The sequence below is a fragment of the Oryctolagus cuniculus genome, chromosome 13 (assembly GCF_051225735.1).
Source record: "Oryctolagus cuniculus isolate XC-2025 breed Fujian yellow rabbit chromosome 13, ASM5122573v1, whole genome shotgun sequence".
NCBI classification, from domain to species: Eukaryota; Metazoa; Chordata; class Mammalia; order Lagomorpha; family Leporidae; genus Oryctolagus; species Oryctolagus cuniculus.
This window is the reverse complement of record NC_142879.1, coordinates 97471593-97498198: the sequence shown is the minus strand read 5'-3', so window position 1 is coordinate 97498198 and position 26606 is coordinate 97471593. Positions and strand designations below refer to the sequence as shown.

The 26606-nt window shown below is 39.3% G+C and overlaps 1 protein-coding gene across 6 annotated transcripts in view; it reads left to right on the top strand.

The window, feature by feature from the left end:
* Window positions 1-26606, top strand: part of LOC138844887 (uncharacterized) — a 138613-nt gene that overhangs the window by 53929 nt on the left and 58078 nt on the right. For all 6 annotated transcript variants that reach the window (XR_016219187.1, XR_016219189.1, XR_016219188.1 and 3 more), the window contains exons 25-27: window positions 10478-10548; window positions 10879-10972; window positions 16947-17099. Coding sequence is in view for 3 of the 6 variants with exons in the window: in XM_089311807.1 (XP_089167933.1) it covers window positions 10478-10548; window positions 10879-10972; window positions 16947-17099 (318 nt within the window). In the remaining 3 variants the exon portion in view is untranslated. The remainder of the gene's footprint in view (window positions 1-10477; window positions 10549-10878; window positions 10973-16946; window positions 17100-26606) is intronic.

The following is a 26606-nucleotide window of genomic DNA, read 5'->3' as shown; positions in this document are numbered from 1 at the left end:
TGGCTAGAACCTCCAGGACTATATTGAATAGCAGTGGTGAGAGTGGGCATCCCTGTCTGGTACCAGATCTCAGTGGAAATGCTTCCAACTTTTCCCCATTCAATAGGATGTTGGCTGTGGGTTTTTCATAGATTGCTTTGATTGTATTGAGGAATGTTCCTTCCAAACCCAGTTTGCTTAGAGTTTTCATTATGAACGGGTGTTGTATTTTATCAAATGCTTTCTCGGCATCTATTGAGATAATCATATGGTTTTTCTTCTGCAGTCTGTTAATGTGGTGTATCACATTGATTGTCTTGCGCACATTAAACCATCCATGCATACCAGGGATAAATCCTACTTGGTCTGGGTGGATGATCTTTCTGATGTGTTGTTGCATTCTATTGGCCAGAATTTTATTGAGGATTTTTGCATCTATGTTCATCAGGGATATTGGTCTGTAGTTCTCTTTCAATGCTGCATCTTTTTCCAGCTTAGGAATTAAGGTGATGCTGGCTTCATAGAAAGAATTTGGGAGGATTCCCTCTTCTTCGATTGTTCTGAATAGTTTGAGAAGAATTGGAGTTAGTTCTTCTTTAAATGTCTGGTAGAATTCAGCAGTGAATCCATCTGGTCCTGGGCTTTTCTTTGTTGGGAGGGCCTTTATTACTGTTTCAATTTCTGTCTCAGTTATGGGTCTGTTTAGGTTTTCGATGTCTTCCTGGTTCAATTTAGGTAGGTTGCATGTGTCCAGGAATCTATCCATTTCTTATAGGTTTCCCTGTTTGCTGGCATACAAGTCCTTGTAGTAATTTCTGATGATTCTTTTTACTTCTGTGGTGTCTCTTGTTACATTTCCTTTTTCATCTCTGATTTTATTGATTTGGGTCTTTTCTCTTCTTTTTTTAGTTAGTTGGGCCAATGGGGTGTCAATTTTGTTTATTTTTTCAAAAAACCAGCTCCTCGTTTGGCTGATTTTTGGAATGTTTTTCTGGATTCAATCCTGTTGATTTCTTCTCTGATTTTAATTATTTCTCTTCTCCTACTAGATTTGGGTCTGGTTTGCTGTAGGTTTTATAGATCCTTGAGGTGAATAGAAAGCTCATCTATTTGGTGCCTTTCCAATTTCTTGATGTAGGCACCTATTGATATAAACTTTCCTCTTAACACTGCTTTTGCTGCGTCCCATAAGTTTTGGTATGTTGTGCTGTTATCCTCATTTACTTCCAGAAAGTTTTTGATTTCTCTTTTGATTTCTTCTATGACCCATTGTTCATTCAGGAGCATGTTGTTCAATCTCCATGTGTTTGCATATGCTCTAGGGATTCCTGAGTTTTTCATTTCCAGCTTCATTCCTTTATGGTCTGAGAAGCTGCATGGTATGATTCTAATTCTTTTGAATTTGCTGAGACTTGCTTTATGGCCTAGTATGTGGTCAATCCTAGAGAAGGTTCCATGTACTGCTGAGAAGAATGTAAAAATCTTTAGCTGTAGGATTGAAAGTTCTGTATATATCTGTTAGATCCATTTGGGCTATAGTGTCGTTTAAATCTACTGTATCCTTGTTGATCTTCTGTCCTATTGATCTGTCTATTTCTGAAAGTGGAGTATTGAAGTCCCCCAGTACTATTGTATTGGGGTCTAAGTCTCCCTTTAAGTCCGTTAACAAATCTTTTAGATAAACCGGTGCCCTGTAGTTAGGTGCATATACATTGATAATTGTTATATCTTCCTGTTGAATTGATCCCTTAATCATTATGTAGTGTCCCTCTTTGTCTCTCTTAACGGTTTTTGTGGTAAAGTTTATGGTGTCTGATATTAAGATGGCTACGCCCGCTCTTTTTTCATTTCTGTTGGCATGGTATATCTTTTTCCAGCCTTTCACTTTCAGTCTGTATGGATCTTTGTTGGAAAGATGTGTTTCTTGTAAGCAGCAAATAGATGGGTTTTGTTCCTTAACCCAATCAGCCAATCGGTGTCTTTTAACTGGACAGTTCAGGCCATTCACGTTCAATGTGACTAATGATAAGTGGTAACTTTGCCCTGCCATTTGCCAAAGATAAGTTCCAATATATGCTTTGAATTCCCTGTGATCTTTTGCTGTGAGCTTTCCTTCCTTGGTTTCCTTCCTTTACCTTCTTTCATATTGATGACCGTGTTTCTTTGTTTCTGTGTGTAACACATCTTTAAGCATCTTTTGCAGGGCTGGACGAGTGGCAACAAATTCTTTCAATTTCTGTTTGTTATGAAAAGTCTTTATTTCACCTTCATTCACAAATGAGAGCTTTGCAGGATATAATATTCTGGGCTGGCAGTTGTTCTCTCTTAGTACCTGGGCTATATCTCGCCATTCCCTCCTAGCTTGTAGAGTTTCTGATGAGAAGTCAGCTGTGAGTCTGATTGGAGATCCTCTGAGAGTAATCTGACGTTTCTCTCTTGCACATTTTAGGATCTTTTCTTTATGTTTCACTGTGGAGAGTTTAATTACAACGTGTCGTGGTGAGGATCTCTTTTGGTCGTGTTTATTAGGGGTTCTGTGAGCTTCCTGTACTAGGATTTCTCTGTCCTTCTCCAAACCTGGGAAATTTTCTGCTAATATCTCACTAAAAAGGCCTTCTAATCCTTTCTCCCTCTCCATGCCTTCAGGAACTCCTAGAACCCGAATGTTGGGTTTTTTAATAGTATCCTATAGATTCCCGACAATATGTTTTAGATTTCTAATTTCCTCGTCTTTTCTTTGGTCTGACTGTATCCTTTCCTGTTCTCTGTCTTCTAAGTCCGATATTCTCTCTTCTGCTTCTCCCATTCTGTTTGTAAGGCTCTCTATTGTGTTTTTCATTTGATCTATTGAATTCTTCACTTCAGTCACTATCCCAGTTTCCTGTTGTACTAGTTGTTTCGTTTCATTTTGATTCCTCCTTAATATTTCATTTTCACGAGAGCGATTTTATATCTTGTCCATTAAGGATTTCTGTAGTTCAAGAATTTGTTTTTGAGAACTTCTTAATGTTCTTATCAATTTTTTGAGATCTGCTTCTTGCATTTCTTCTATGTCATCATCCTCATAATCTTGAATTGGGGTGTCTTTTTCATTTGAGGGCTTCATGGTGACTTCCTTGTTTTTATTACCTTGGTTTTTGCGTTTGTTATTTGGCATATTGGAGATATTTGGTTTCTTCACTGTGGTGCTTTTTCTTGTTATACTATGACTCTAGATTAAGTGGACTATCTGTTTTTGATGGAGCCTTAGGGCTTGAGATGGGTGTGGCCTGAGAGCTCTGTTTGGTGTGCCAAAGGTGACACTCCCAGGTTGGGCGTGGTAAACCTCTCTCTCTCTCTCTTTCTTTCTTTTTTTTTTTTTGATTCAAAAGGGAAGTTATTCTGCACAGCTGAACGAAGTTGGAGGTAGTTAGCAGGCAAATGATATACCCACAGGAGCCAGAGATCGGAAGCTCTTTCCCAAGGACCACACAGGGAATCTGTTCTGCCCTCAGAGTGGGCTCAAATTCTCCTTCAGTCTCCCACTGGGTTGCCAAAGTTACGGAATTGTAGCGTCTCTGGAGAGTGCTCACGTGAATTCCGTGAGTTCTCTCCCCCACCGTCTCTTTTTTCACAGTCTCGGTTCAGTAGCACCACAAATTTACTAGGTCCTAATCTCCTGTTAATTTGCCCCGCCCAGAGTCAGGTTTTTCTGCTAGGCTCAGGGCCGGTGCAGACCTGAGGTCGCTCTGCTTATGACGTATGTCCAAGATGGCGCCTGCTCTTTGTCTTGCTCGCCCTTGAGAGGTGAGCGGAGAGAGAGAAACCCGTGTCCGTACCAGTCACCTTTTTTTTTTTCCCTCTCTCTCTCTTCCAGTTAGCTTGGTGAAGTCCCCCCCCCTGGGGGTCGTTCCCTCTAGTCTCCTCTCTCCGCTTGCCTGCCGGTGTCTCGGGTTATTGAGGTTCGGCTCACCTCGCGTTCCAGCGCTGGTGTGTTGAGTCTGCCGCTGGTGTCCCGAACTGTGGGCTCCCACGCTCTCCACGCAGGTCCGCTCCCCTTCCAGTGCCAATGTGTGGACTCGGAGCCCTGGACGTCCCAAGTCTCCCCGCTGTTGTCTGTGTGGCACGCACTCCCCTTCAAGCACTTGCGAGCAGACCCTGTAGCTTGCGCAGCTCGGTCCCGCGGCTCGGCTTCCGCGGCTCGGTCCCGCGGCTCGGCTTTCGCGCAGTGGGCGACCTTGTTCTCCCAGTAGGTCCTCCGATTCACGACCACTGGATCCAGAAGAGTTTCCTCTGCAATATTTTCCTGGTTCTTTTTTCTGAGGCTACCGTAACTCCCCTTTTATTAAACTAAATTTTCCCGGACTATCGGTGCGCGCCCTCACTATTCCGCCATCTTGGCTCCGCCCTCCCTCCATAATCTTGAATTGGGGTGTCTTTTACATTTGAGGGCTTCATGGTGACTTCCTTGTTTTTATTACCTTGGTTTTTGCGTTTGTTATTTGGCATATTGGAGATATTTGGTTTCTTCACTGTGGTGCTTTTTCTTGTTATACTATGACTCTAGATTAAGTGGACTATCTGTTTTTGATGGAGCCTTAGGGCTTGAGATGGGTGTGGCCTGAGAGCTCTGTTTGGTGTGCCAAAGGTGACACTCCCAGGTTGGGTGTGGTAAACCTCTCTCTCTCTCTCTCTTTCTTTTTTTTTTTTTTTGATTCAAAAGGGAAGTTATTCTGCACAGCTGAACGAAGTTGGAGGTAGTTAGCAGGCAAATGATATACCCACAGGAGCCAGAGATCGGAAGCTCTTTCCCAAGGACCACACAGGGAATCTGTTCTGCCCTCAGAGTGGGCTCAAATTCTCCTTCAGTCTCCCACTGGGTTGCCAAAGTTACGGAATTGTAGCGTCTCTGGAGAGTGCTCACGTGAATTCCGTGAGTTCTCTCCCCCACCGTCTCTTTTTTCACAGTCTCGGTTCAGTAGCACCACAAATTTACTAGGTCCTAATCTCCTGTTAATTTGCCCCGCCCAGAGTCAGGTTTTTCTGCTAGGCTCAGGGCCGGTGCAGACCTGAGGTCGCTCTGCTTATGACGTATGTCCAAGATGGCGCCTGCTCTTTGTCTTGCTCGCCCTTGAGAGGTGAGCGAAGAGAGAGAAACCCGTGTCCGTACCAGTCACCTTCCCCCCCCCCCCGGGGGTCGTTCCCTCTAGTCTCCTCTCTCCGCTTGCCTGCCGGTGTCTCGGGCTATTGAGGTTCGGCTCACCTCGCGTTCCAGCGCTGGTGTGTTGAGTCTGCCGCTGGTGTCCCGAACTGTGGGCTCCCACGCTCTCCACGCAGGTCCGCTCCCCTTCCAGCGCCAATGTGTGGACTCGGAGCCCTGGACGTCCCAAGTCTCCCCGCTGTTGTCTGTGTGGCACGCACTCCCCTTCGAGCACTGGCGCGTAGAGCCTGCGGCTTGCGCAGCTCGGTCCCGCGGCTCAGCTTCCGCGCAGTGGGCGACCTTGTTCTCCCAGTAGGTCCTCCGATTCACGACCACTCAATCCAGAAGGGTTTCCTCTGCAATATTTTCCTGGTTCTTTTTTCTGGGGCTACTGTAACTCCCCTTTTATTAAACTAAATTTTCCCGGACTATCGGTGCGCACCCTCACTATTCCGCCATCTTGGCTCCCTCCACCTTCTGCATTTTTGATATTAGCCATTCTAACAGGTGTGATGTTCATTGTAGCTTTGATTTTCAATTCTCTGATGGCTGGTGATATTATTTATTGACTATTTGTGTTTCTTCCTTGAAGAACTGCATTCAGTTACTTCACTCATCTTTTAACTGGATTGTTTTGTTGCTGTTCTTGTTATTGAATTTTTTATATTATGGATATTAATCTTTGGTTGGGTAAGTAGCTTCCAAATATTTTCTTCCATTCTGTAGGATGTTTTTCATTCTGTTGATTGATTGCCTCCTTGGTTGTGTAGATGTTTCTGTATTTGATATAACCCAATTTGTCTACTTTCCATGTTGCTCTTAGAGTCATCTCCAAAAAATATTTGTCTATACTAATTACAGATTTTAAGACCATGATGAAGTCAAGGGAATTATTCATGCTTAAAGGGAGTATTTTGAAATTGATGTTCTATTAAGTGGATTACCTTGAAAGTTCATTTTAGAATTTGATGATGAGTGATAAGATATCTCATAATACTTTTCCTCTGTAGATTTTTCTGTATTCTAGTTGGTACTATTTGAATTCATGCCAGTTCTATTTAAATGTAAAACTATTTCACTCTCAATTTATGTATTCTTATGACTTAATTCTTTAACAGCAGCTCCTTTATATTAAGTTCAGATTTGGTACAAATATGGTGAATTTTACCAATTATATTTGAATCAATTTTCTCTCAGGTATTTATGATTTTCTTAATTTAAGCATTTTAGCAAAGAATTTGGTTATTATTTTCATTTCAGGGTCCACCACAAATATAATTGTAACTGTCTGTGGTTACAATAGATTCCCATTTTCAGTTTCATGAGAGCTAGCCAATTCCATGAAAAGCAGTTGTGGGGAGAATAGGCAAGAGGGTTATAGGAGCTGAGATCAGGAAAGAAGGTGGAGATGAGGCCAGCTAGGCCTTGAATGTCATTGAAATTTTAGTGCTGTTCTGAGATAGGAATCTCTTGGAAGGATTTAAGTAGAGGATTGAAAGTGAGAGAATCTCTGATTTTATTTTGGTCTATAATGCAAATGAGGGAAATTGTTCAACACTGTAGAAATTACTAGCTTCAGTTATGAAGTATGTTGTCTATGGAATATGTATCACTTTTATGCCATCATGAGTCTGAAAAATTGAAGAGAAACAATCACAAGTCTGTTTGTGACCATTTGTATGTAACTTAGAAGTAAATATTAAGACAATTTGATCATAAAATGATTTATAAAATAGTAATATAAATGTGTTCTCAAGAAGTGGTGAACCACCTTCATCAATGGGCTGATAACAAAAAGCACATCCTGTATCAGAGTAGTGACAGGAGGCTGTAAGAAGTTACTGCTTTAAGTCAGCAGATGAAATAAAGTATATAAAGAAGATATTAAGGGAAACCCAAAGACAAGTATATATGAAAATTAGCATGTCAATGAATTCTATACTGGTTAAAGAATGTGCACTAGAATAAAAATCACAGTGAACGTAATTTTTAAAAAAATATTTTATTATAATTAAGACAATTTTGTCAATATGATAACTTCTTACACCATCTTATTCTGCCATTTTTCTTACACTTAAATTCTTTCTAAAGATAGTATTTATATTTGAGAATGTTGCAGATTTTGCACTAGTCCTCCTAAAAGTTGAGAGACTTTATCATCTACATATTGCCATTCAACTTCAAAACTTTTTGCACCAAAATTGACTTATCTTTAAGATCATTTCCCACAAACTCTTTTTTTTTTTTGACAGGCAGAGTAGACAGAGAGAGAGACAGAGAGAGAAAGGTCTTCCTTTGCCGTTGGTTCACCCTCCAATGGCCGCCGCGGCCAGCGCACTGCGGCTGGCGCACCGCACTGATCCGATGGCAGGAGCCAGGAGCCAGGTGCTTTTCCTGGTCTCCCATGGGGTGCAGGGCCCAAGCACTTGGGCCATCCTCCACTGCACTCCCTGGCCACAGCAGAGAGCTGGCCTGGAAGAGGGGCAACCGGGGCAGAATCCGGCACCCCAACCGGGACTAGAACCCGGTGTGCCGGGCCGCTAGGCGGAGGATTAGCCTAGTGAGCCGCGGCACCGGCCCCCACAAACTCTTAAAGATTTATTGTATTTTACTTGAAAGTCAGAGTTACACAGAGAGAGGAGATGAAAGAGAGAGAGAGAGAGAGAGAGAGAGAGGGAGAGGGAGAGGGGGGCAGAGAGAGAGAGAGAGGTAGTCTATCCGGTGGTTCACTCCCCAATTGGCTGCAACGGCTGGAGCTGCATTGATCTGAAGCCAGGAGCTATGAACTTCCTCCAAGTCTCCCACATGGGTGCAGGGACCCAAGGACTTGGGCCATCCTCTACTGCTTTCCCAGGCCACAGCAGAGAGCTGCACAGGAAGTGGAGCAGCCGGGTCTGGAACCGGCGCCCATATGGGATACCAGCACTTCAGGCCAGGGCATTAACCCACTGCGCCACAGTGCCGGACCTTCCACAAACTTTTAAAAATGCTGTTTTGAACACTCTTATCTGTATAGTTCATGTAACACCATAGAGCTCACCTATCCAAATAAGTGTAGCTCTGTGTCCTTAGTATATTCCCAGAGTTGGATAACCAGCACCACAATCAATTTTAGAACAGCTTTTAACATCCTGAGAGAAAACCTTCTATAATTCACCCATCCTGCCTTTAGCTCCTATCTCTTCCCTAGTCCTTAGGCAACCAAACATGTACGTTTAGTGTCTCATGATTTGCCTGATGTGGATATTTCATTTAAATAAGGTCATTCCTACAATATGCAGCCCTTTATGACTGATTTCTTTCACTTAACATTTCCAAGGTCAATTCATGGTATAGAATCTATCAATACTTCGTATTATTTTTCAAATAATATTGTACTGTGCAGAATACAGTTCTTTGTAGGAATTATTCATTCATCAGTTGATAAACATTTCATCAGTTGATAGAACACTGTTTCCATTTTTTGACTATTATTAACGCTATTGCTATGAACATTCATTTCCAAGTTAATGTATGGAATATGCTTTTTACTTCTCTGCCTGTGGACGCCAGTAAAGTGAATGTCTCTGGCCAGTTTCCCCCCCTTCCTCCTTTTTCACACTGCTGTTTTAGTTTCTGTTGATCTGTACTCATTGTATTCAGACCCTACTCCAAAGGTCCTTTCACTGATGGGATGTTCTGTGTTCTCATTGATTTTTCTCTTTTCAGTACTTGTCATCTAGTTTATGGAGAATAATGTGGCCTTTAAGTTTATATTGCTTTTACTTATCTGCATAATAGATAATTTGTCTACGGTGACAGTTGTGCTATAAATTTGCCTAAGTGGACATATGTGATATAAATGTGTAGATTGAAAATGTTACAGTTGGACAGTTAAGTTAAAATTAAGTACTTTGTGCCATTCCATCTGTGTTTCTTGAGACACTGACAGGAACATTATGAGTGAATGAATGAATGAATGAATGAATGAAGCTTTTCTTCTAAACACATTTTAGGCAATTAAGTACAATATTCAAATACTTAATCCTGTTTCTGGAGAATTGTTCTATAAAATGCTAATGCTCTACTCACTGGGAGAATATAAAATCTGAAGTTTGCTACTCTTTATTATATAGCCAGAGCTGGGACTCGTAGCTTTACAGCTCTTTACCAGTGGAAAAGTCATACATTTTCTTACACACCAAACCATGGAGCACCACTCTATCCTCAGATTGCTTGCTAGAGCAACCTGAGAATGAAGAGTGATTTTGGAAATTTGATTTAGCTATAGAGTCTGGTCTTTTCATTAGTACATTTAGGCCAATTTTTATGGCCATGTAAGATATGTGCTACTCGAATTCGGAGTCCTGTTTATATTGTATTTCATTATTATTGCCCACTGAGTTTACAGAAAAAAGTAATTTTTAAATTATAAGTTGCATAAAGGATGGGTGGCTAATAAAATTAATGAAAGCTTTATAATGAGCTGGCAATGTATTCTAGGCCTCATGCTCCCAGTTTGCTGCCACTTTGGTATGAAGGATTCACTACCACTTTATAAGAGATCACTTCTATTGCTACGCTCCCCTTCCCAAATATGTCATTTTATTCAAACATGAATTCAATAATAATAATGCTATTGAAATATTTCCCTGACTATGTGACACATCTTCTTTGAAGTTCTTTACATATACCTTTAATTTAATACCTCCCACTTTCAAGTGAAGTAGACACTATTATTTCCATTGTACAGGTGAAGAACTAACACAGGGCAAATGAATTTGCTGAAGGTCACACAGATAGTGGAGCCAGAATCCAGGCACTCTGGCTTCATTGTTGGTGTGGCCACTGAAAAATTCCATTGAACATTTGTTGTCTATAACATCATGTTAATTTTTATGATCTCTGGGATACCAATGGTCATTTGCACATATGAATATTTAAAATTATAGTTGATTTCATAGTACTTGGATTTCAAAATTATAGCTATTTTCCATAAGGTAATCTTCCATTCCTTTAACTGGCCAATATTGTAAATCTGAGAATTTTTCTGATAGAACATAATCAAAACCAAGTCTACTCCTGTGTCATTTTCTTGAGCAGAAGACTATAAACTTTCTGTAATGGCCCAGACAGTTCTGTTTTAGATTTGAGGTCATAGCATCCCTGTTGGCACAACTCAACTTTGAAGTTATAGCATAAATGTAGTCATGAATAAGATGAAAAGGAAGAGTCATTGCTATGTTCTAATGAAATTTTAGTCATAAATCCAGGTACTTCCCAGATTCATACCAGATACTGGTAAATCTCATGTTTTTTTTTTTTTATTCTTTGTTGTAGTTCCAAGAATCAGAAGATGAACAAAAGGCGGTGGTACAAAACACTGAGAAAATTCAGGATCATCTGGAAAAGTATAATTCAAACAACCATTCAAAATAACTCGAGTCTTTCTAAAGCATATATGCTATGTACTATGAGAATTATATCATTTTAAACATAAATACATCTGAGTAAAGCATGGAAAACTTTTAGCATTAAACTATTCTGAAATGCATAGCTTTTGCACATTATCCCTAAATTTTGTGCATTATTGACAAAGCAACATAGAATAATGATATATTTGCCAAGAAATTGACTTCAAATTTCTAGAATTTGCATAATAACACTTTCAGATATTTATTCTGAAATATATTTTCTTAAATTGATCTGTGAGAATCATTAATTTAAAATATGTATTTTAGGCATGATCAGGAAAATCGTGAGTTGAAAGATACAATACTAAAGCAAGCAAGGGAAATTAAAAATCTTCAGGAAATCCTTTTCAGACTAATTTCAGTAAGTCAATCATTCACCTTTTGTCTACTATGTATAAGGCTACTATGGGAATTGATAATAACTATCTCTTGGAGTCCCTGCTAATTGTTAATATATTTTGGCATGCCAAGAAATGACAGCAGCGATGCAATCTAGAATTCTGAATATTTCATAATCTAAAGCAGTGAGATTTTAAGACTAAATTATTGTGATGTTGTAAGTTATATTTCCTTTTTTTAAAGATTTATTTATTTATTTGCAAGTCAGAGTTACACTGAGAGAGGAGAGGCAGAGTGAGAGGTCTTCCATCCGGTGGTTCACTCCCCAGATGGCCACAAAGGCTGGAGCTGCGCCAATCTGAAGCCAGGAGCCAGGAGCTTCTTTTGGGTCTTCCACACAGGTGCAAGGGCCCAAGGACTTGGTCCATCTTCTGCTGCTTTCCCAGGACATAGCAGAGAGCTGGATCAGAAGAGGAGCAGCCGGGTCTTGAACCAGCACCCATATGGAATGCCAGTGCTTCACGCCAGGGTGTTAACCTGCTGTGCCACAGCGCAGCCCCAAGTTATATTTCTTTTATTAAAAGATTTATTTGAAAGGCAGAGATACACACACACACACACAGAGTGAGAGGGGGAGAGAGAGAGCGAGCGAGCGAGCAAGCAAGCTTCATCTGTTGATTCACTCCCCAAAAGAATACAACAACTAGGGCTGGACCAGGCTGAAGCCTCTAACCAAGAACCAGGAGCTTTATCCAGGTCTCCCACATGGGTGTACGTGCCCAAGCTCTCATGCCATCCTCCTCTGCTTTCCCAGAAGCCTTATCAGGGATCTGGATCATAAGAGGGGTGGATGGGACTCAAACCGGTACCCATAAGGGATCCAGCAGTGTAGGCATCAGCTTAACCCACTATGTGACAACATTAACCTCATAAACTGTATTTCTTAACAAGAATGGATACTAGGCCTTTGAGTGGACTTTTTAACCCCAAGAAATATGTTTTTCTCTTTGTATTTTAAAATGAAAGAAATATCATGGGATACATAGCAATGACTATTCCTGCAGGGCCTTGTAAAGTTACCTAATGCCCTGAGCACTGCAGATTAAGAAATCAACTTTTTCCCCATTAATCTATATCAGCCTTTATTTTGACTTAGGTCAGTCTCAGAAAAGATGGCTGTGTAGTCTAGGATCCTAATTTATTGATGAATAGTCAATGCTTTACAACTATTTATAACAAAAACAGTATTCCCTTATCCTTCATGTTTTCCTTTAGTAGGGTATAAGGTCACAAGATTGTATGAAGCACTAATATGGAACAATGAAGTAGTTGTTTCTACTAATTAATTGTCTTCAGGCACAATAGCTAGAGTGCAGTTGCATTATACAGATTCACATGCTTGTTTGGTTTAGAACATTTGTGGTGTTTGATCTCTCGGATGTCTTAGGAAAATTGAAGGATTGTTTTTCTCTAGACCTGTAAGAACTCAGTTCTATACATGTGAAATGAAAGCATATTGGTAAGGGGACTTTTTCTTTTTTAAGATTTTATTTATTTGAAAATCAGAAATAGAGAAAGAGAAGGAGGGAGGGAGGGAGGGAGGGAGAGAGAGAGAGAGAGAACTCTTCCATCCACTGGTTTACTTCCCAAATGGGTACAATGGCCAGGGTTGGGCCAGGCCAAACCCAGGAACCAGGAGCTGCTTCTATATCTCCCATGTGGATGTAGGGGTCCAAGTACTTGATCCATCTTCTGCTGCTTTCCTAGGTGCATTAGCAGGAAGCTGGATTGGAATTGAAGCCCCTTGGTCCTGAACCAGCACCTATATGGGATGTCAGTACTGCAGATGGAGGCTTAACCTTCTCTGCCACAGTGCCAGTTCCTATGGGACTTTTTAAAATGCCACAAGGCATCCCTTTATAAAATTGTACAGAAATATGTTAAGCAATTAGACATTCAAAAATTGGTTGTAGTACCTAATAGCTGTTGAGCTGCTTCAAAGTAAGGAGAGGTTTCCTGTACATTCCTGTATAAATGTTAGAAAATGTCATTGAATTATTAGTTATTTTGAAATCTACCCTATAAATCAAAAGTTTAATAAGAAACAGTTTTCATTCAACTCAGTGGAACGTAAGTTTTCCAGAAAGTTCTCATCCCATGAGTCCCTCTACCAGAGAATACCCAAGTTGAGATATTTCATTGACACAGCTTTGGAGCAGTGGATCTGAACTGGGATAGAGGCAGAGTCTGGTTGACTCCAATTGACCTACTTGAGTGTACATCTGAACGGAGCTTCAGGAGACTCAGAAGCTCAGAAGGTCATATCTGTGGAAGAGGAAATCATTCAAAAGAAAGTGGAGAAATCCATGACTTGACTTTGTGAAAGCTTTGCATTAAAAAAGAAAATCAAGTGTGTATCCAAGATGACTGAGTAATGAGTAGCCTCACTAATGTCGGTCACAGTAACAGTCACAGTAACTGGAACAAAGGAGCCTGTCATTCTCAGGGCAATGAAATTCCTGTGGAGAAGTGGCAGAACACAGACTCCTTGAGGCAGTTAGGGGAGAGAACAGATACACCACTGTCATCAGTGACTGCCACCGGACATCCCTTGTATCTGTGTGACTGACTTCTGGTTGGGAAACACTGTCTTGCTGGGATAAGATAGGAAGAAGATGCTGTGGCTCCCACTGTGAGCAGCCCTAGCCATGGGAGAATTTCACAGTCTCCACTGACTTCAAGTCCAGTCCAGGGATCTGACTGGGATCTGAGTGACTAAGTTGCTCTGAAAAGGGAAGGCACATTGCCCCCTTCCATTTGCACAAGGGAAAAGCAGTGTTAGGAGGGAAATCTATAGCATTAAATGTCCATATTTTTTTAAAAGGTCTCAAAATGTGTTCTAAGTATGCATCTTAAAGATTTAGAATATCAAGAACAAACCAGACATTAGCAGGAGGCAATAAATAAGAATCAGAGCAGAAATAAATGAAGTTGAAGCAAAAAACAATATTAACTATTAACAGAACAAAAAGGTATGTTTTTTTGAGTAGATAAATCTTTAGCCAAACTACCAAAATTACAAAAAAAAAAAACCTCAAGTAAATAACATTAGAGGTGAAAAAGTAGATGTTAAAGCTGATACTATTGAAATACAAAGGCTCATAAGAAACTGCTTTGGGGCTGGTGTTGTGACACAGCAAGTTAATGTGTGGCCTGCAATGTTGGCACCCCATGAATAGCAGTATCAATCCTAACTGCTCTACTTCCAATCCAGGTTCTTGCTAACGCACTTGGGAAAGCAGTGGAAGGTGGCCCAGTTTAATGGGCCACTGTCACCCATATGTGAGACTTGGGTAGAGTTCCTGGCTCCTGGCCTCCACCTGGTCCTGGGTTGACTTTGGGGAACCATTTTTGGAGTGAAGCAGCAGATGGAAGATCTCTCCCTCTATGAGCAACTGTATGCTAACAAGTTGGAAAACCTCAAAGAAATGGGTTAATTTCCAGATACAGAAAGCCTAAAGAGATCCATAAGAAGCAATGAAATTGAAAGATTAATCAAAAGTCTGCTATCAAGGAAAAGTTCAAAACCTGATAGATTTACTATTGAATTCTGCAATACATTTAAAGTGAGACTAACTCCAATACTTTTCAAACTATTCCAAAATATTGAACAGGATGTAGTTGCCAAACCCTTTTTGAGATCAGCATCATACTGATTCCAAAACTGAACAGAGACACAACATGAAAAGACTACTACAGACCTATTATCCTTGATGAATATAAATGCAAAAATTCTCGACAACATACTAGCAAAGTGAATCCAACACTCATCAAAAAGATTGTATGTCACAATCAAGTGGAATTTTTCCTAGAAATGAAAGAGTGGTTCAGCATTCATAAGTCAATAAACAAATAATATCAACAGAATGAAGAACAAAAACCATTTAGTCATCACAGCGAAAGCATTTGATAAGATTCAGCATCCTTACATAAAAATGTAAGTTAGCTATAGATGCAACCATACCTAAAAATATTAAAGCTATATATGATAAATCAACTCTCAGTATATCATACTGAATGGGGAGAAGTTGAAAACTTTTCCCATCATATCTGGAACAAGACAAGTTTGAGTACTTTCACTCTTATTCAATATAGTGTTGGAAAAATTAGCAAGAGCAATTAGGAGAAAGAAAGGACATCATAATTAGAAAGGAATAAGTCAAAATATCCATATTTCCAAATGACTTGTACGTGGGAAAACCTAAACAATCCACCAGAAAGCTGTTAGAACTGATCAAACAACTCAGTAAAGTTGAAGATACCAAAATCAAGATACATAAAACTAGCTTTTTTACATGCCAGTAGTAGAACTCACTGAAAGATAAGTCAAGAAAGAAATCCCACTTACAATAACCAACCTCAAATAGTAGGAGTAAATTTAACCAAAATAGTTAATTAACATGAAAATTACAGAATGCTAATGAAAGAAGTTATCAGGGACACAAGAAAATGCAAAGATGGAAGAGTTAACATCATTGAAATGGTTATACTCCAGGCGGCGCCGGCACACCGGGTTCTAGTCCCGGTCAGGGCGCTGGGTTCTGTCCCGGTTGCCCCTCTTCCAGGCCAGCTCTCTGCTGTGGCCAGGGAGTGCGGTGGAGGATGGCCCAAGTGCTTGGGCCCTGCACCCCATGGGAGACCAGGAGAAGCACCTGGCTCCTGCCATCGGATCAGTGCGGTGCGCCGGCTGCAGCGCACTGGCCGCGGCGGCCATTGGAGGGTGAACCAACGGCAAAAGGAAGACCTTTCTCTCTGTCTCTATCACTGTCCACTCTGCCTGTCAAAAAAAAAAAAAAAGAAAAGAAAAGAAAAGGAATGGTTATACTGCCTAAAGCAAGCTACAGATTTGATTTGGGGAATTTTACCAAATCTACATTGGATTTAATTCTGTCATTGGCATTTATGATGTAGTTTGAACATTTTTACAAATAATTTGCTTTTTATTTTTATTTCAAGGATGAGTTCCTATCAATGGGTATAATTTCTCCAGTACAAAGATAATTGTAGCTGTCTGTGGATTGTTAATTTGGCATTGGATTCCTGTTTTCAGGGACATGAAAGCTGGCAGAGTTCATGATTCACAGTTGTGAGAGCAAAGGAGAGAGTTGTAGGTGCTGAGGTCAGGAGGAAGCTAGAAGCAATATTTGCATAGGGCCTAAGAAGCTATTGGAAATTACTTTTTTAAAAAATTAGAAATCTGTTCAAAGGATTTGAGCGAAGAATTAACTGTGTGAGGAATTCTGATGTTACTAAAAAGAGGAAAATAGTTCAACACTGTAGAATTATACCAGCTCTAGATACAAGATACGCATTGCTCTGTGATACTTCAGTAGGTTGTTAAGTGTTGCAGATTTATCAGGACAGAGATAGAGAACTGAGTGTTGGCTAATACATTACTGATTGTGCAGGGAGATAACACCTTCTGTCTTACCTGATTTCAACAATTAATAAAAATGTGTACAATTGAGGAAAAGAAGGTGAAGTGATATATGTGGTGATATTACCTAAAGCACAGATGCTGCTTGTCATTTGATATGGTGATTCCTTGGTAATCTCATTGCTAAATTGAAAATGCAAGTTAATAAAGTGTGTAACATACTGCACTTCCTCAATATGCTAGCTTAGTGGCACGTTACACTCTAGAGTGTTCTTCATTTGTCCTTGTGTTTGTGTGGTTGACGGGGAGCTACAAATCACTACTGCTGGCTAGCATCCTGAGAGAAAATAGTGTGGCATATTGCTAGCTCAGGAAAAGGTCAGAATTCAAAGTATGTGTCCTATGGGAATGTTTATCACTTAATTGCCTTCCTAAAGTTGAAAAATTGTAAGTGAAGCCATCACAAAAATCAGACCAGTTGTATGTATCTTTGAATGAAATATAACCATTATTTAACAATAAAGTGACTTATGAAATGTTAACATGCATATCTTATCAGGTAGATATGAAACACCTGCAGCAGCAACAGGATTACATTGAGAAAAGGCAATGTAAATCAGAGGCATCGCTGAGAGATATGGCACAGTTTTACCTTAAGTTAAACAGCAAGATGCAGGATATAATGAACAAGTTAGATGAAATCGTCAGAAAAGTATGTATGATATCTAGCATGTCAATAAGAATTCTAGAGCTTAGAGTTTCCAAATACAAATATCATAAGACCCTGCTTTATTTGAATATGAAAATCTTGGCACAATTTTATCATTATGCACTTACTTCTTAAACTCTGATATCCACTATTTATTGTTATATTCTTTATTAAAATAATACTCACTGTTAAAAACTTGAGGAATATATATCATTTTTCACAGAAAATGCACATTTTTCTCAATATTTTCAGTGATATCAATTGTCATGATAAAACAAGGCAGATTGAATCAGAGGATAAAATTTAGCAGAATTCTCAAAAAATACATTTCTTGTTTCACTTATGTGAATGGATACAAAACCTATGTTGATTGATCCTGTGTATTTCAGAATAAATTTTCAAAATACTTTATACTATGCTGAAATGCACATTTTAAAATATTTTACAGTCTAATTGAAAACCCTGTTTCTCATTCACATATATGTTATTTATACACATTGTAAGTGTGTATAATATATGTTATCTATACACATAATAAATGTCCGTCTTTATGCATGGAATATTCATATCATGTGTAGTCTGTACTTACAAAATTTAAAATTAAGAAAATTATTAATATCCTGCCTTTGGAGTTTTAAAAACTGATTTATTGTGATATAGTGGTGCTTCACAAACTTCTGGGAATATGTGCAGCATGTATAAGTTATGAATTGAATTCACACATTTTACCTTGAAACTGACATCTCTTAAGCCTACTTTTTGCACAAATGTTTTTATGACTGCTCATCTATTTCACCTATGTAGACTTCAACCATTCAGATTAATAAAATTCAATATCCATAATAGGTTCCCAAAGTGGGATATCCATCACCATAATCAGTTTTCAAATATTTCAGTCACCATAAAGTAAAACTCTGTGTCACTTATGCACCACTCCTTCAGTCCTTTTTTCTTCCTTTTTCCTACAAAAGGGAAGTGTTTTTTCTCCAGATTTGCCTGCTATGAACGTTTCATATACATAGAGTCCTACAGTATGTGGCCCTTTATGACTGGCTTTTTTCACTTAGTATACTAATTTCAGGATCCATCCATGGCATAACATTTATCAGTACTTCTTTTTAGTATTAAATAACATTTTATTATCTAACAGAGTATAGGTCTGCTGTACAAATTATCTGCTCATCAATGCATGGACATGTAGAATGTTCCCACTGCATGCTGCCATGGACATTCATTTCCAAGTTATTGTATGGACACATTCAATCATTTCATTGGATTTAATCCAACTTGGAGTTAATTGGGCCTGTTTTCTCATTTCTCCACCATTCTTCATGCTGTCCTGTCTTTGTTTCTGTTCACCTAAAGATATTTATTCAGACCCAGCCCCAAATTTCCCTTTTGTCAATAAGCTTTTCCTTCTGTCACATTTTGACCTTACACTTTTCAATATTTGTCATCTAGTTTTTATGGAACAGCATAGACCTTACTTTTAAACTGCTTTTATTTTTATTCATGGGAAATAATCTTGTCTGAATATAAATTTTCCTCAGGGATTTTATCTGACATGGATGCCACCTATCTTTGTGTAGATTGAAAATATTTTAGCTTATCAATTGTTAGACTAAAAGTATAAACAATTTATATCATTTCAGAAATTTATTCTTTTTGAATATGTATTTATTTGAAAGGAAAATTCAGATAGAGGGAGAAGCTGAAAGAAAAAGAGATTTCCTCCATCTGTTGTTCTAATCACCAACTTTCCACATTTGTTGGGGCTGGCCAGGTCAAAGCAAGGAGCATGGAACTCTATGCAGGTCTCTATGTGGGTGGCATAGACCTAAACACTTGGGCCATCCTCTGCTGTTTTCCCTGTCAATTAGCAGTGAGCTGGGTCAGAAGAGGACCAGCAAGGGCTGGAATTCCAGCATCACAGAGGCAGCTTAGCCCACTGTGCCACAGTGCTGACCTGCTGAATTTTCTTCTTTGAGGCATTGACATAAGCATTATGAATAAAGCTTTAAGGTGAAGCTTTTAAAGTTTTTAAAGTTGTCCTTTAAGCAACAAATTATAAAATCAAAACACTTGATTGCTGTAGAGGAGAACTTATCTATCAAAAACTCAGTCTATACTCAGTAAGAAAAAAAAACTTAACTATTTTCTTTCATGAACTAGCCAGAACTGGGATTTATTGTTTTATAGCTCTTTTTTCTGCTGGCTACAGATTCACTAACAGGCCCAAGTGTATACTGTTAGGCTATCTACAGAGTGCTTGTAAGGCAGCATAAGAATGAATTGATTTTGGAAACTTCATTTAGCCACTGATTCCAATATTTTCAGGTCTGTGCTTTGAGTCTGTGTCTTACGGTCTACTAGGTATGTGCTACTCAATCTAGGAATCCTGTTTCCATTATCATTACCCAGGAAGTAGTGCAGAGAGTAAGTGATCAGTAAATTATAAGATGAAAAAACACTGGTGGCTAATGAAATCATTGACAGTTCTATGCAGTACTGGGGAAGTAGTCTGGCCGCCTTCTTCCCCATTGGGAAAATAGTAGAAGATGGCCCAAGTGCTTTTAAATTGTGAAATCAAGGGTTAAGTGTAATTTGTATAAAAGACCACTTTCATTTTCATGCCACCTTTTTGAAATGTCAAAAATTTTTCAAAATACGAAATGAGTAAGAACAATTCTTGACCAGATCATATTATTTTAGTTATTGGACCGAGTGATGTCTGTTGGCAAGTCAGCTTTGCAGTTACAGCATGAATGTTGCCATGAACAATATGCAAATGAAGAAGTGTTGTGATTTCCAATAAAATTTTTTTTTTTTATTTTTTTTTTAAACTTTTATTTAATGCATATAATTTTCCAAAGTACGACTTATGGATTACAATGGCTTCCCCCCCATACCGTCCCTCCCACCCACAACCCTCCCCTTTCCCACTCCCTCTCCCCTTCCATTCACATCATGATTCATTTTCGATTATCTCGATATACAGAAGATCAGCTTAGTATACATTAAGTATGGATTTCAACAGTTTGCTCCCACACAGAAACATAAAGTGAAAAATAATAGATGATTTTTTTAAATGATGATGAAATCAGAGCAGACCTATTGTCATGTTTAATCCCAGTGAGAGTCAAGTTGGGAATTGATAATTTCTTTTTTTTTTTTTCTTTTTTTTTTTTTTTACAGAGGATCAGTTTAGTATGCATTAAGTAAGGATTTCAACAGTTTGCACCCCCATAGAAACACAAAGTGAAATATACTGTTTGAGTACTCGTTATAGCATTAAATCTCAATGCACAGCACATTAAGGATAGAGATCCTACATGAGGAGTAAGTGCACAGTGACTCCTGTTGTTGACTTTACCAATTGACACTCCTGTCTATGGCATCAGTAATCTCCCTATGCTCCAGTCATGAGTTTCCAAGGCTATGGAAGCCCTCTGAGTTCTCCGACTCTTATCTTGTTTAGACAAGGTCATAGTCAAAGTGGAGGTTCTCTCCTCCCTTCAGAGAAAGGTACCTCCTTCTTTGATGACCTGTTCTTTCCACTGGGATCTCACTCGCAGAGATCTTTTGCCAGAGTGTCTTGGCTTTCCATGCCTGAAATACTCTCATGAGCTTTTCAGCCAGCTCCGAATGCCTTTAGGGCTGATTCTGAGGCCAGAGTGCTATTTAGGACATCTGCCATTCTATGAGTCTGCTGAGTATCTCACTTCCCATGTTGGATCACTCTCCCCTTTATTTACTCCATCGGTTAGCGTTAGCAGGTACTAGACTTGTCTATGTGTTCCCTTTGACACCCAGTCCCTTCACCATGACCAACTGTGAACTGAAACTGATCACCTGGAACAGTGAGATGGCATTGGTACATGCCACCTCGATGGGATTGAATTGGAATCCCCTGGTATGCTTCCAACTCCACCACTTGGGGCAAGTCAGCCTGAGCATGTCCCAAATTATACATCTCTTCCCTCTCCCATTCCCACCACCATGTTCAACAGGGATCACATTTCAGTTAATTTTCAACACTTAAGAATAACTGTGCATCAATTACAGATCTAAACCAGTCATATTAAGTAGAACAGATAAAAAAAACTACTAAGAGGGATAATGTATTAAGTTGTTCATTAACAGTCAGGGCTATGCTGATCAAGCCACCATTTCCCATAGTGTCCACCTCACTCCAACAGGTTTCCCTCTTGGTGTTCAGTCAGTCGTCACCGATCAGGGAGAACATATGGTATTTGTCCCTTTGGGACTGGCTTATTTCACTCAGCATGATGTGTTCCAGATTCCTCCATTTTGTTGCAAATGACTGGATTTCGTTGTTTCTTACTGCGGTATAGTATTCTAAAGAGTACATATCCCATAATTTCTTTATCCAGTCTATCGTTGATGGGCATTTAGGTTGGTTCCAGGTCTTAGCTATTGTGAATTGAGCTGCAATAAACATTAGGGTGCAGACCGCTTTTTTGTTTGCCAATTTAAATTCCTTTGGGTAAATTCCAAGGAGTGGGATGGCTGGGTCGAACGGTAGGGTTATCTTCAGGTTTCTGAGGAATCTCCAGACTGACTTCCATAGTGGCTTGACCAGCTTGCATTCCCACCAACAGTGGGTTAGTGTCCCTTTTTCCCCACATCCTCGCCAGCATCTGTTGTTGGTAGATTTCTGCATGTGAGCCATTCTAACCGGGGTGAGGTGAAACCTCATTGTGGTTTTGATTTGCATTTCCCTGATTGCTAATGACCTTGAACATTTTTTCATGTGCCTGTTGGCCATTTGGATTTCCTCTTTTGAAAAATGTCTATTGAGGTCCTTGGCCCATCTCTTAAGTGGGTTGTTGGTTTTGTTTTTGTGGAGTTTCTTGATCTCTTTGTAGATTCTGGTTATTAACCCTTTATCTGTTGCATAGTTTGCAAATATTTTTTCCCATTCTGTCGGTTGTCTCTTCACTCTCCTGACTGTTTCTTTTGCAGCACAGAAACTTCTCAATTTGATGCAATCCCAATAGTTGATTTTGGCTTTGACTGCCTGTGCCTCCCGGGTCTTTTCCAGAAATTCTTTGCCTGTGCCAATATCTTGAAGGGTTTCTCCAATGTTCTCTAGTAACTTGATGGTGTCAGGTCGTAGATTTAGGTCTTTAATCCATGTTGAGTGGATTTTTGTGTAAGGTGTAAGGTAGGGGTCTTGCTTCATGCTTCTGCACGTGGAAATCCAATTTTCCCAGCACCATTTATTGAATAGACTGTCCTTGCTCCAGGAATTAGTTTTAGATCCTTGATCAAATATAAGTTGGCTGTATATGTTTGGGTTGGTTTCTGGTGTTTCAATTCTGTTCCATTGGTCTATCCATCTGTTTCTGTACCAGTACCATGCTGTTTTAATTACAACTGCCCTGTAGTATGTCTTGAAATCTGGTATTGTGATGCCTCCGGCTTTGTTTTTGTTGTACAAGATTGCTTTAGCTATTCGAGGTCTCTTGTGCCTCCATATAAATTTCAGCACCATTTTTTCCAGATCTGAGAAGAAGGTCTTCGGTATCTTGATTGGTATTGCATTGAATCTGTAAATTGCTTTTGGGAGAATGGACATTTTGATGATATTGATTCTTCCAATCCATGAGCATGGAAGATTTTTCCATTTCTTGGTATCCTCTTCTATTTCTTTCTTTAAGGTTTTGTAATTTTCATCGTAGAGATCTTTAACTTCTTTGGTTAAGTTTATTCCAAGGTATTTGATTGTTTTTGTAGCTATTGTGAATGGGATTGATCTTAGAAGTTCTTCCTCAGCCATGGCATTGTCTGTGTATACAAAGGCTGTTGATTTTTGTGCATTGATTTTATACCCTGCTACTTTTCCAAACTCTTCTATGAGTTCCAATAGTCTCTTAGTAGAGTTCTTTGGGTCCCCTAAATACAGAATCATGTCATCTGCAAAGAGGGATAGTTTGAGTTCTTCCTTCCCAATTTGTATCCCTTTAATTACTTTTTCTTGCCTAATAGCTCTGGCTAGAACTTCCAGAACTATATTGAATAGCAGTGGTGAGAGTGGGCATCCCTGTCTGGTTCCAGATTTCAGTGGAAATGCTTCCAACTTTTCCCCATTCAATAGGATGTTGGCTGTGGGTTTTTCATAGATTGCTTTGATTGTATTGAGGAATGTTCCTTCCAAACCCAGTTTGCTTAGAGTTTTCATCATGAACGGGTGTTGTATTTTATCAAATGCTTTCTCGGCATCTATTGAGAGAATCATATGGTTTTTCTTCTGCAGTCTGTTAATGTGGTGTATCACATTGATTGTCTTGCGCACATTAAACCATCCCTGCATACCAGGGATAAATCCCACTTGGTCTGGGTGGATGATCTTTCTGATGTGTTGTTGCATTCTATTGGCGAGAATTTTATTGAGGATTTTTGCATCTATGTTCATCAGGGATATTGGTCTGTAATTCTCTTTCAGTGCTGCATCTTTCTCTGGCTTAGGAATTAAGGTGATGCTGGCTTCATAGAAAGAATTTGGGAGGACTCCCTCTTCTTCGATTGTTCTGAATAGTTTGAGAAGAATTGGAGTCAGTTCTTCTTTAAACGTCTGGTAGAATTCAGCAGTGAATCCATCTGGTCCTGGGCTTTTCTTTGTTGGGAGGGCCTTTATTACTGTTTCAATTTCTGTCTCAGTTATGGGTCTGTTTAGGTTTTCGATGTCTTCCTGGTTCAATTTAGGCAGGTTGCATGTGTCCAGGAATCTATCCATTTCTGATAGGTTTCCCTGTTTGCTGGCATACAAGTCCTTGTAGTAATTTCTGATGATTCTTTTTATTTCTGTGGTGTCTGTTGTTACATTTCCTTTTTCATCTCTGATTTTATTGATTTGGGTCTTTTCTCTTCTTTTTTTAGTTAGTTGTGCCAATGGGGTGTCAATTTTGTTTATTTTTTCAAAAAACCAGCTCTTCGTTTGGCTGATTTTTTGTAATGTTTTTCTTGATTCAATCCTGTTGATTTCTTCTCTGATTTTAATGATTTCTCTTCTCCTACTAGATTTGGGTCTGATTTGCTGTAGGTTTTCTAGATCCTTGAGGTGAATTGAAAGCTCATCTATTTGGTGTCTTTCCAATTTCTTGATGTAGGCACCTATTGATATAAACTTTCCTCTTAACACTGCTTTTGCTGTGTCCCATAAGTTTTGGTATGTTGTGCTGTTATCCTCATTTACTTCCAGAAAGCTTTTGATTTCTCTTTTGATTTCTTGAATGACCCAGTGTTCATTCAGGAGCATGTTGTTCAATCTCCATGTGTTTGCGTATGCTCTAGGGATTCCTGAGTTACTAATTTCCAACTTCATTCCTTTATGGTCTGAGAAGCTGCATGGTATGATTCTAATTCTTTTGAATTTGCTCAGACTTGCTTTATGGCCTAGTATGTGGTCAATCCTAGAGAAGCTTCCATGTACTGCTGAGAAGAATGTAAAATCTTTAGCTGTAGGATTGAAAGTTCTGTATATATCTGTTAGATCCATTTGGGCTATAGTGTCGTTTAAATCTACTGTATCCTTGTTGATCTTCTGACCGGATGATCTGTCTATTTCTGAGAGTGGAGTATTGAAGTCCCCCAGTACTACTGTATTGGGGTCTAAGTCTCCCTTTAAGTCCGTTAATAAATCTTTTAGATAAACTGGTGCCCTGTAGTTAGGTGCATATACATTGATAATTGTTATATCTTCCTGTTGAATTGATCCCTTAATCATGATATAGTGTCCCTCTTCGTCTCTCTTAACAGTTTTTGTGGTAAAGTTTATGTTGTCCGATATTAAGATGGCTACGCCCGCTCTTTTTTCATTTCTGTTGGCATGGTATATCTTTTTCCAGCCTTTCACTTTCAGTCTGTATGGATCTTTGTTGGAAAGATGTGTTTCTTGTAAGCAGCATATAGATGGGTTTTGTTCCTTAACCCAATCAGCCAATTGGTGTCTTTTAACTGGACAGTTCAGGCCATTCACGTTCAAAGTGACTAATGATAAGTGGTAACTTTGCCCTGCCATTTGCCAAAGATAAGTTCTAATATATGCTTTGAATTCCCTGTGATCTTTTGCTGTGAGGTTTCCTTCCTTGGTTTCCTTCCTTTACCTTCTTTCATATTGATGACCATGTTTCTGTGTTTCTGTGTGTAACACATCTTTAAGCATCTTTTGCAGGGCTGGACGAGTGGCAACAAATTCTTTCAATTTCTGTTTGCAATGAAAAGTCTTTATTTCACCTTCATTCACAAATGATAGCTTGGCAGGATATAATATTCTGGGCTGGCAGTTGTTCTCTCTTAGTACCTGGGCTATATCTCGCCATTCCCTCCTAGCTTTTAGAGTTTCTGATGAGAAGTCAGCTGTGAGTCTGATTGGAGATCCTCTGAGAGTAATCTGACGTTTCTCTCTTGCACATTTTAGGATCTTTTCTTTATGTTTCACTGTGGAGAGTTTACTTACAACGTGTCGTGGTGAGGATCTCTTTTGGTCGTGTTTATTAGGGGTTCTGTGGGCTTCCTGTACTAGGATTTCTCTGTCCTTCTCCAAACCTGGGAAATTTTCTGCTAATATCTCACTAAAAAGGCCTTCTAATCCTTTCTCCCTCTCCATGCCTTCAGGAACTCCTAGAACCCGAATGTTGGTTTTTTTAATAGTATCCTGAAGATTCCCGACAATATGTTTCAGATTTCTAATTTCCTCTTCTTTTCTTTGGTCTGACTGTATCCTTTCCTGTTCTCTGTCTTCTAAGTCCGATATTCTCTCTTCTGCTTCACCCATTCTGTTTGTAAGGCTCTCTATTGTGTTTTTCATTTGATCTATTGAATTCTTCACTTCAGTCACTATCACAGTTTCCTGTTGTACTAGTTGTTTCGTTTCATTTTGATTCCTCCTTAATATTTCATTTTCACGAGAGAGATTTTCTATCTTGTCCATTAAGGATTTGTGTAGTTCCAGAATTTGTTTTTGAGAACTTCTTAATGTTCTTATCAATTTTTTGAGATCTGCTTCTTGCATTTCTTCTATGTCATCATCTTCATAATCTTGAATTGGGGTGTCTTTTTCATTTGAGGGCGTCATGGTGACTTCCTTGTTTTTATTACCTCGGTTTTTGCGTTTGTTATTTGGCATATTGGAGATATTTGGTTTCTTCACTGTGGTGCTTTTTCTTGTTATACTATGACTCTAGATTAAGTGGACTATCTGTTTTTGATGGAGCCTTAGGGCTTGAGATGGGTGTGGCCTGAGAGCTCTGTTTGGTGTGCCAAAGGTGACACTCCCAGGTTAGGCGTGGTAAATCTCTCTCTCTCTCTTTCTTTCTTTTTTTTTTTTTTTTGATTCAAAAGGGAAGTAATTCCGCACAGCTGAATGAAGTTGGAGGTAGTTAGCAGGCAAATGATATACCCACAGGAGCCAGAGATCGGAAGCTCTTTCCCAAGATCCCCACAGGGAATCTGTTCGGCCCTCAGAGTGGGCTCAAATTCTCCTTC